General features: G+C 41.4%; 1 protein-coding gene across 3 annotated transcripts in view; it reads right to left on the bottom strand.

Annotated features, from left to right (window-relative positions):
* pex7 (peroxisomal biogenesis factor 7) overlaps positions 1–11,833 on the bottom strand; it is a 44,266-nt gene continuing 32,433 nt past the window's right edge. For 2 of the 3 annotated variants that reach the window (XM_085133635.1, XM_085133634.1), the window contains exons 10-11: positions 11,505–11,604; positions 1–482 (exon numbers count right to left, since the gene is read on the bottom strand). In XM_085133635.1, coding sequence (XP_084989761.1) covers positions 399–482; positions 11,505–11,604 — 184 coding nt within the window. In that variant the 3' untranslated portion in view covers positions 1–398. The other variant, XM_085133636.1, reaches the window with a different exon arrangement.

The following is an 11,833-nucleotide window of genomic DNA, read 5'->3' as shown; positions in this document are numbered from 1 at the left end:
TGCTTTTTCAGCCAACACATGCTTTATTCTGACAGAGTCAATCACAGTTGTGGGACCGAGTAATGTCCAGCTCATCTGCCCAAACATGGTGGCTGGTGTTTTCCAGTTCCTATGGCAACAAGGGTCCAGTAGCCACCTGTGAAACCTATGTTTTCAGAATTTTGGCTCCGATTTGGTACCAAAGTGTCAGAGCAATGATGTCTCAGTGGCGTGTCTTAACCATTCGCAGTTTGAAGTTTGAGGCTTGGATCTTGAACAACGTTGAGGAAGAAGTGAAGAGTCGGGTGTGCGTCGGCAAAGCAGTCATTATGGTTCAGGACGAGGCACTGGCTTCATCGGGGAGAAGTGCTCGAATACCAGCGCCGAGGTGAAATCGTCCTCAGAGGTCTGTGGGCATTTTAAGGAGCTGCACTGTGCGCTCCCACCGACAGGCACGCAGGTGTGTACACCTTCACCGTCTCGTCCCAGGAACAGTCCACCACCTGCATACACACAACCACACACATGCTATTCAAGAGCACCTCACACTCACATCGGGATTTGAACCTGCAGCATCAAATGAACCGAATCAATAGAACAAAAAACATCCTGCAGTCTGCAGACGTACTAAACATGTCAGGCTGACGATTTACAGAATACGGTGCAAGAGACATCTGAAATATTTCTATTTAATGACACTCATAAAAAAAAAACAAAGACTAAACACAAAGCCAAATATTCTGTTTCCAGCTTCTAATGGATTTAGGATTTACTGCTTAAAATCACAGTAAAATCATGTTTTTTTTTGGTGCTTGAACAAACAAGATGATTCCTGAGGCTCTGCAAGTCTGAGTCGGCATTTACTGACAATCCTCGACGGTTCAAGTAAGGAATGACTGACAGTGAGAGAAGAATCTGATGCTTTCACTCCGTAATGATGGGAAAACCACATTATATAGAAATTTCTGGATTTTTATATTCATATTAATGAAAACTGAAGTCCCTGAAAGATGGAAAAATGAGGCTCATTTCCACCACACGAGGTTAAACACAGATTTAATCCAGGACTATAAAGCAAGCATCGGCATCACTGACAGAAACATGATGTCTGAACCAAAACTCTCACAATTTATATACTTTTAGAAATCAGAAGATAGAGCTTGTGAAGTTTGATGTAAAGTGAAACACGTATCCAGAGAAAATCTAGAATAAACTGAATGTTCTTTTCTGCAGCAAAAAAAAGAAGATGTGACTGGGTGGGTAACAGCTGGTTCTCTGTGGTAAAGTTAAATCACGCTCAAGCTTCCAGCTGAAATTACCTGCAGCTCTGAGACAAGAGAGGAGTTCGGGTTAAGTGTGGTCTCTGTCTCCTCTCACAAACACATCAAAGTGTTCCACCTGAATTAGCTTCCATTATCAGGTCGGGCACAAAGGCGTTTAGAGAGCACGGCGACTCCAGGTCTGCACAACAAACTCTCTTTTCTTTCCTGGGTTTTGCCTCCAAACAACATCCTCTCAGGTTTGTGAAGGCTAGTTTAAGAGCTGTCCATCGACATAAATCCATTTATTGCACTTCATCCTCTTGCTTTCATCAGTCTCCACTGATTCACCAGCAGGTTGAGCAGGACTGAGAGTGTATTAATAAAAATATGCGTTTATATTTGCAGTATTTTCTCTTCGTCATCCAGGTTTCATCTCAGCTGCGGTGGTTTTACATCAAACCACAGATACTGAGTGTTTCCCAGAAGCTCGTCAGTATGAATGAAGAGAAAAGAGTGTCTGTTAAGAAATAACATTTGATTTGGGTTTACTTTCAGTCACGGCATCAGCTGAGAGCTAAATCATAAAAATTTAAAGTCATATTTTTGTGTTTTAGATTTTTCTGAGACTGTCAGCTTATTCATTCATTGGGTTAAAAGTGACCACAGCGCTTTAAGAAGTTGGAGTCGGCCGGCTCAGATGGAGTCGAGGTAGTTTTTAGTTCAACCATCCAGATACCAGAATATTTACTCAGACTGACTCGAATCAGAACAGGACAGTTTGTCAGTGTCAGTCATGTTAAACTCTTCATACCCAAATGTTTCCTGTACTTTCATGTAACTTTTTCTTGTTCCCGTCTTTCAGACAGCGTCATCAACGAGACATCTAATCTTTTTACAAAAAAAAACCAGCTGAACATGATAGGTTTTTGGACCAATTTTGTGTTCTCCATTCTTTAAGCACCAGTTCGAGCACCGTTTAAGCACCGGCACCGTTTCAAAAGTACCGGTTTGGTACTGGTATCGGATAAAACCTAAACGATACCCATCCCTAATTTGCACGATGTCATACAAATATTCAGTGTGAGTTTATCAATAAGAAATAAAATTCAACATTTTGTTTGAAACAAACTCAAGAGGTAAAAATCCTGACTGAATATATTCGGCTGAAGTCTTTTTCCACAGACAGAGCTTTCAGACGATCCAGTGAAGGAGAAAATACAGCTGCAGCTCCACCTCCCTCTCTTTACTCTATAATCAGCCGGGACATGGCTATCATCTGAATGACATGCCTCAGCATGGACGAGGCTATCAGCTGAATGACACACTGCCTCACTGTCATCTGTCCCAGCTGCAGAATGGCTCATGATTTCAGCTTTCAAAGTACAACCCTGGTTCTAATCTTAAAGATTTGTGCTGTTGCACGTGTTAGAAGCAGCTTTGTGTTGGATTGAACAGTGAAGAAGACGGGGGATGAAGTCTGCTGGGTGCTGTTGAGGTTGTAAAAACAGAACTGATTGAAGAAATTCTGCTCTGCAAATGTGCTGCAGGTTTAACTTGCATATCCTTTGATTTGTTATAATCCATCACAGAGATGGAGGGCGAATTAAACACCCTAACTGGTTATTTTCACCTGCCGTGTTTGCTTCCTGGAGTTATAAAAATCCATACACACCATTAGCCATGATCTGGGTATGGTCAAAAGAAATGTTAACACATGTTAAGATTATATTATTGTTTAACTTAATCAATTTAGCGTGTTTGAGCTACTGCTGATTTTTACACTCACCTGCCATCTCTGACTCATCTGACAACCCAACGCCAATAACACTAAGCTGAGGTTTTTTCCTGATTGGTTAAAAAGTGGCTTGAAGAGGTGTTCAGCATTTGGATTTAAGAGGTCAGGTTTAATAACAAAACATAGATGGACTCTTGAACTTGAATACCTGCAAATTGCATTGAAGGACATATCCTGGTCAAAAATGACTCCAAGATTCCTCACAGTGTTACTGGAGGCCAAGGTAACGGCATCCATCCATTCATCCAGATTTCTAGAGCTGAGTACAATAAGCTCAAATTTATCTGAATTTGGAAGCAGAAAATTAGAGGTCATCCAGGTCTTTATGTCTTTAAGACATTCCTGCAGTTTAACTAATTGGTTTGTGTTATCTGGCTTCATGTATAGATAAGGTTGGGTGTCATGTACGCTATGCCTTCTGATGATGCTGCCTAAGGGAAGCATGTATAATGTAAACAGAATTGGTCCTAGCACTGAACCCTGTGGACCCCCATAATTAACCTCAGTGTGTGAAGAGGACTCTCCATTTACATGAACAAATTGGGGTCTATTAGATAGATATGATACAAACTACTGCAGTGCAGTACCTGTAATACCTACAGCATGCTCTAGTCCACTGTCAGAGGCTGTAAGAAGATCATTTGTAACCTTCACTAAAGCTGTTTTTTCTGTACTGTGATGAGCTCTGAAACCTGACTGAGACTCTGTTTTTGTGTTTGACTGTGATCGCTGACACGCAGTAACCACACTATCAGCATCCTTTTGTCCATCGGGCTTTCCTCCTGCTCTATCGAATATCTGAATCAGACTTAACAAGCTTGGATGGCCTTTCAGGGAATGAGTAAGCAAAGTGGCCGTGCAGTGACTCAGCCACTGAGATGAGGAATACCCTTCTTTAATCAACTTTAACAGCCGGTCGTAAGGCAAAGAAGGCAAAGGCTGCCAAGTCTGCAGCAAAGCATAAAGAGGGAAAATGTACAAAGAAAGCAAGAATAATAAAAGATGTGTGATGAGGAGAGGTAAGAGAAGAAAAAGGCCACAGGAAGAAATAGTTTAAAGTCTGAAGAACGTTTCATGTCTCCTCAAATATTTTTTATTTAACATAAGAAAAACATGAATGAAATGATTAATTAAAAGACTAATAAGCTGGTGGCAAAATGGCACTCTCAGGCAAAAGTCATGCAGCATTTATGTAGCAGAATATACACATTTAATCTTTGAATAGCAGTGCTTCAAGGTACTCACTCTTATGAATGTACAAAGAGTTGTTCAGTAAATCCATTCACTGTTTTGTCTGTGACATATCAAAGCAGCAAAGTCCTCAAATGTCCACCCCACCAAAGACATCCCCTTTATGATGACAAAGAGTAAATACAGTGAGAACCACAGAAATGTGTACAGTTCTGATCTGAAGGGTAATAATAACGCTAACAGACTTTTTACTTTCAGCTTTGGTAACTAAGAAACTTAAAAAACACAACCTGAAGCTCATTTGTCTTCTTATCCAACTCAAAATTAAAAAGAAAGAACACTTTGTTTTTTATGCTAATATATTTAACATTTCCTTATTAAGTATATGGATCTGGAATTTTGGTTTCCATGACTTTAAACTGCAATTCTCTGAAAGCTTTGGACAAGATTGTGTTTTCCTATAATCTATAAAGCAAATGCATAATGGAGGAGTTGAACTGTTTGCTACTGAGCTACCTTTTCTTTTTTCCTTTGGACAAGTAAGCCCAGATCTGAGCCACAAGCATGGTGAATATATCCAACATCTAGATCAGGGGTGGGGAACTCCAAGCCTTAAGGGTTGGTGTCCTGCAGGTTTTAGATATCACCTGGGTCAACACACCGGAATCCAAAGCATTTCCTTACCAGGCCTCTGGAGAACTTCGAGACATGTTGAGGAGGTCATTTAGCCATTTAAATCAACTGTGTTGGATGAAGGACACATCTGAAACCTGCAGGACACCGGCCCTTGAGGCCTGGAGTTCCCCAACCCCTGATCTAGATCCTCAGTATAAAGCATGATCCTGAGTTAGAAATAACCCCACAGTTAGTTTCAGTCTGTACTACACCACAAAAGGACAGCATAGCATTAAGACAAACATACACTAAGAGCAAAACTTGCCTTATTTACTGATATATTAAATATTGATGAGGCAAAACATTATGACCAGCTGGTCCATCATGTGCATATACTGTTTGCATGTGTGGGAGATTTAGTTTCGCTCTGTTTACTGCAAATTTTCTTTGTTTGATCAAACCTAACTACGCATTAGCAGTCTATGTTCTTTATTGGACTGTGTGCTTTAACGATGCACATAACAGGGAGACATAATATAACAACATTTGCAATAAAATAACAATTCTTCCAAGGAAACGAAAATAACAGTGGTCAGTTCTACAAGCTTTGAGCTGTTATTAGAAGGAGTTTTAATAAAAAAAAAACAATCCACAGACCAGTGAACAGATGTCATCCTGCAGTCCTGTGTGATCTATTGCCTTACTCTGTCTCTAACACACACACACGATAACCACTTAAACAGTGCGCAGTGTGTGTCCCTGTGTGTGCGCGGTAAAGGCGGGTGATCCATCAGACACACATGGCTACGCCAGAATAAAACCACACCAGTGAGGGAGGTAAGGCAGTGTGATGGACGGAGAAAGCAAAGCAAAAGAGAAAGTGATTAAGACAAAAGTGATGAGCATGAGTTAGCACATTTATCAGAGGAAGAAATTAAAACACAAGAGCTGAAATATGGTAAATATGAACAGACCAGAAAAATATGGAAGCTGTGGTGAAGAACAGACTTCAGGATGATGAATGGCATTGGACAGTTGGACAGATAATGTAGCCTTATCGGGTTTCCGGTAGATTAGCCCGTGCGAGGATTAACGGAGTGGACAGCTTGTTTATGGAAATGATGTGCGAGTTCAGTTTGAGTGCTTACAACTAAAATCGAACGCAGCACATCATTTCCCTCAAATCTCCGTCTGCATGTTCGCTCAGTGCAACACGACTCGGCATGTGTGCTCCACTTCACACAAGCACCTGTACTTCAGAATACTGTGTTTCCCGACTTTATGTTAGATTGTTTCAACAGATTCCCCATCGAAGACGACCTGCTGTGGCGTTCATACCCACATGAAACATATTCAGGATTTCGTTTTATCTTCAGATTTTCTAGAAGCACAAGTAATTCACTTCAATTCAGTTTTAATTATAGATATTGATAATTGTAATAAAGATCCTAACAATCACACAATCCCCTATTAGCAAGCACTTGGTGACAGTGGGAAGGAAAAACTCCCTTTTAAAAGGAAGAAACCTCCAGCAGGAAAGGGTAGATAACACAGAGAAAGCCACAAGCTCGGCCTTCAGACTGCTCTGAACATCCAGTTTACGACAGTTTGTTTCTAGTCGTGTCTTCATGTTTGGTCACAGAGAGCAGATATTAGTACAGAAGACACAGAAACCTGGGAAAGCAAGGAGAAATCTAACAGCACAAACATTTCCTACCTGGATTAGAGATCCCTTGTACATGTTTTGTATGCGCACACATTCTGAGGACAGTTGAATCCCATTTCATGCTAATGCTTAGCCATACTGCATACTGCAGAAGATGCAATATGATCGAAAGAAAATACTTTAAGGATGGAGCCAGACACACTTTCTGCCTCTGGAAAAAACAAAACTGTGCTTTTGCCAGTTATGAGGCAGGTTTATAAAATGTCCATACCACAGATAATCAGAGGAATCTGCAGCTTTTATAAAAACCCTGAAGATGATGGTTCACCTCCCAGAGACAAGCTGGAACAAAAAGCCAAGACCAGCCACACCGAACACTCAACTGTCCACACTTAATCAGTAAAAAAAAACTCAAAACAACAACCAAATAAACTATCCACAGCCTCACACGTGGAGACAAATCAGCCTGCGTGTCAGTGATTGGGTCAGTCAGTCCCTGCTTCTCTAAGATGGACGAGGAGACTTTGAAGACATTTATTAGCTGTTTCGTTAAAAGCTCTGGAGTCTCTCAGATAAACAGAGTGTATCAGTCCTGTGACGCAGCACATTTCAGCAGCAGACGGATGGATTTCTAACCCAAACCATCATCATTTTCTCAACCTAACCAAGCAGATTGTAGTGCCTAAACATAACCGTGCCCTCGGTGGGAGTCAAACTAATCAGTAAGTAAAAACAGACCAAAACACTGTTCTGTCGTATTTATCCCACTGCCATACCTCCAAACTCTCAAAAGGTGGACATTATCGCTTGACACCAGCGAGACTGACCACTGACGTAAATATTTGGTCAATTTGTTCAGCTCGAACAACAGAACAGAAAATAAGTTTTGCACACACCCTATTTTTTAAAAAGCCTGAACACCAAAGAGCTGGTTTTTAAATCACGTTTGAGTAACACGGGCAGTCTTCCTCTGGAGAATTCCCTTTTTGACCCCGTCAATAGGTCTTCTATAGCTTTTACATTCAACTTGTGTCTTATTGAGAATGAAAGGCACATGTTCAACGGCCACCCACAGAGATGCAGAGAACGAAAATCTGAATGAGCCAATCACGTGATGTGGAGGAAGCAGCAGGTCACAGCTGTCAGTGTCTCACGCGAGCTGCAGACAAACTTCACCTGAAATATTAGCCGGTTATATTAATTATTCATGTTTTATCAATTTGCAGCAGCTGCTGGGTCAAACATGGGGGCGGTGAATTTTATGACTGTTTAGTTTATGAGTCATAAAGTCCAACATGGTATCGACTGGCTTGACCAGTAAAACCATTACATAGAAACCTGTACTAAAGTCCGTTTTACTGTTTTCAAAAGTTATTTGTCCTTCTTTCCATTAAAAGGTTAAGATTTCATGATGCTTCCACTTTCACACATTTCTAGAGTTTTTCCACATCCACTCGTCACTGAGAAGAACCTGTAACTGTTGAAAAATCAGAGATGTGTAGTCCTTACAGAGGACGTGCCCGAGGCCTGTTGGAGCCACCATAATGGTATGACCACTTCCGAACTATCTGAAAACTATTTTCCTGGTGCAGAGAACAGCTGGAAGTTCATAAAATATGCCAGACTGGACCCTTTGGTGCAAACCATTTGTTTGACACTGTGGTCTAAGACTTTACGTTAAAGGGGAAGGTGCAAAAAGAGAACCGCAGCTGCAGTAGTACATATGAAACTGGCAAATAACAGCTTTGGAAATCAACTGGAGGACAGAGCTGTATCATGAGTACAACAACGAGACAAGCCAGGCGAACATAAGCCTCCGATGATGATTTTAGTACGTAAACAGAAGCTACTTCAACGAAGCTCAGCTCTTTGTAGAATATTACAGAAGACTGTTCGAGGTAGAAAGAACAAAGGCGACAAAGGAGGGGATGCCAGCAGCTGGTGAGAATCACTGGAGCGCTCAGTCTGTATGAGCGGAAGAGCTAAAGGTGGTTGTTTTTCTGTGTGACAGTGTTGTGCAGCTCCTGCAGACTTACAAGGTGAAGCTGTTATTGTATTCTTTTACCTCCATTTAAGTTACTCAGCGTCATTACTATTGCTGATGTCAGCATTTTATTTGAATACTTTCACACTTTAAAATACGAAGTGAATAAAAAAATTCGTATTCTTCTTCTGTCTTATTTTCTAATGCTAGCTAGCTCTGCTAAAATTAGCTACAGTAAGCAAGCTAATGTTTCACTGGCAGTTAAAATATGACTTGATTACTGACTAGTGATTTCAAATGTCCTTTAAATGCATGTGCAATATCTGTCTCAGCAGTGTTTAACCTCGTCTATTAGACGATTTTCTGACTTTTTAGAGTCTAATCTTTCTACTTAATCGATTATTTGCCAGAAACATCCTCTGAAAGCAGGACAGATGAATGTCGATTCTTGTTCTTCATTCAAATTATTTAGAAATGCTTCTAAACTATTCCTGAAAAGAGTTTTTGTTTTTTTCCCTGAGTATCTGATGTGATTCGAGCAGAGAGACGTCCCAAGGAGAGAAACTCGACCCGAGAGGAAGACGGAAAATAAGAGCGGCGATCTGATCCATGACGTCAGTGCAAGTGTCCTCCACACTGTCACTGAGTGTGGCTCGCATTTTCACAGCCTGCTTCTCCACAATGACACGACTGATAACAGCGCGGCTAACAATACAACTCATTACTGTTGGTGCTTCCACCCACACACACACACTCTGCAGCTCATTACTGCACCTCACTCTCACACACACATACACACAGCTCGCTGACTGTCACAGTGAACTCGGGCGTTCGGGACAGCCTGCCCTCTGTGATTGGTTGCTGTGGGTAACTGACTGTTTACCGTCATGTTGTGGGGTCACGCCGTGGATCGTGAGGCCGTTATCACGTACGCACTTTCACCTCGTCACCGTTTGTATCCTGCTCAATCTGATTTTCCACTTGAGCTATTTCTGGCTTCAATTGAAAACTCTGATGATGGCGCACGCCGACAAAATGAATTTGTATGCTCTCAAGGCGGAGAGGTGAATTATTTCCATCCTTCACAAACCTCCACAAAACAAACAAACAAACAAAAAAAAAACGTGGGTCTGTTTCTGAGTTTCGTACTTTCTTGCAGTGTAGTGGTTATAACACATCTGCCTCAGGGCTCACAAGCCAGTCTGCTCCTGTCCTGGAAAAATCTGTGCTAAATCAAACATGTGGATCCATTTGCTGTGGTAACCCTGGGGGAAATAGGTAAGAGTGCGACAGAAATCCCTTCTCCGCTCACTTTTACAAATATGTACATATGATGGAGAATCAGAAGGGATCCGATTTTTGGAGCTGAAATTTTCAGGTTTTTGTTGGTAGTCTTCTCGATTGGTCATGGTTGTGCAGGCAAAGAATAAAATCCAATCAAATCAGCTAAAACTATTGAACTTTTTATCTTCCTTGTTAAAAACAGTGGCTAAACAAGGATTCCTGACCTAAAGTTATCGTGCTAGTTAGTTTTCAACTGCTTCTTCTCTGCTTCAATCTGCAGCAGCTGATCCAAGTCATGACCTGAAGTTAAGTCAATCTAGAGTCAAAATAGCTCCATGAAAAATTGTGTTTTATTAAAAAACTCAAAGACAAATGCTGCATTTCCATGAAATATCCACCATAAGACACAGGAAGGAACCAACAGCTGCCTAAATGAAGTGAATCTGATGGCCACCCGGAGGGTAAGGAATCAATCTCAGGACTTCTGGTGCGGTTCGTTAAAAGCTCAGCTGGGATTTCTGCATCATTTAAAGTTAACGGGCTGAATCCTGTAAAGCAGAGCTTGCTTGGTTAAGGTGCATCGCTGCATCAAATAGTAGACGGGAAACTGGCTGAAGGCATTTTTGAGGGTTATGGTGAACTTTGGCTAACTAAGCTAAACTTTTTTCTTTTCTTTTTTTAGAAGACTTTCAACATGGCGTACAGATGTAGGAGTGATAACCTCAGTTCACACTTTCCTAAAGCAGCTGCAGCTGATTTCATCACTAATTTCCAAGCTGATGAGAATCCCAATATAGCTTTAGTCAGGATACCCCACGCACTCATCCGGCAGCATTACGCTGGAGTCTGCTGGATGTCACATGTTTCCTTCAGTTTGAGAGCCACGCGGTGCAGCTCCTGTCAAAATTAGACCAAAAACAGGACTGGACACCGGTGGCCTTTTCAATTCACTGCTGTCTTACCCCGACACATCAGAGCACCCCACACAGTGACGGGCGACCGGGACTGAGCGTTACGGTGTGTGGGTAAAACTTAGCCTTGTGCGGACAGATTGATTTATGGCCCCAATTCAAAATTACTAGAAACATGGAGTGGGCACAATGAGGCGAGAACAGAAGAAGGAATATGCCTGAATATGGAAGTCAGCAGGAATACCTGAATAAGGAATGATCCAGATCTTTTAAATGGTACATTTCCGTCTATTAAAAATACCAAATTCAGAGAATAATGGAAATCAAAAACTTGATTAATAAAATGTTAGTAAATTTCACTCTTTGCCATTTTAATCAAGTTAAATCCATCTCATTTTTCCAGAGTCACAGTTTCATGGCAGAAGTCTAAAGGCCAACCTGACTCGGTTTTACGCTCCGTGCATCTAATTACTCTCAGCAAGCGTCGCTGGTAATGTATAAACCCGAGTGAGCGTCACAATGCTAAACTAAGTTCTGGGGACACAGATCGTCCCCAGAACCTCTGCTAAAAGACTTTTTGGAGTACTGTTATGTTTATATGGTGGTGAGAAGGCTGACGTACACTCAGGAAGGTTATATTATTCATTTGGTTTGTCTTTAGCCGAGTCTGCGAGCGTGTTTTGGTCTGAGACCTAAAACCTGTTCAGCAGATGCTGAACACCCACATACACACAAAACATTGGTTCTTTCATCCTTTGAGTGTTACCTCAGTAAGTCAGCTGGCTCATTACAAACAGCACAGGTGGGTGTTTGTTACCTGGTTGGGGATGTGCAGGTTGAAGTCTAATCCACAGACAAACTCTGAATGATGCTCTACGGTATCCAGGAGAGGCTGTTGTCGGCTATAATCCCAAAACCTACAAACACACACACACACAAATAATTGATCATTTTCAAGCTGCAGCATGTCAAAGACAAATGAAGAGCTCAGTGTTGTTCCATTCAATGCAATGACAAACTGCTGAGGAGGAGGAGGAGAGGGACAAAGAGAAAAAGATGTCAGAAGTTTAGGTAACAGAGTGGGACCAAAACGACGACCCCAAGCGTTCTCTGTGCTGTTTATAGCTAAAGATATGGTGCATTATT

Source organism: Neolamprologus multifasciatus, chromosome 15 (assembly GCF_963576455.1).
Source record: "Neolamprologus multifasciatus chromosome 15, fNeoMul1.2, whole genome shotgun sequence".
NCBI lineage: Eukaryota > Metazoa > Chordata > Actinopteri > Cichliformes > Cichlidae > Neolamprologus > Neolamprologus multifasciatus.
The sequence above is the reverse complement of the archived record's forward strand: the minus strand, read 5'-3'. Positions and strand labels throughout refer to the sequence as shown.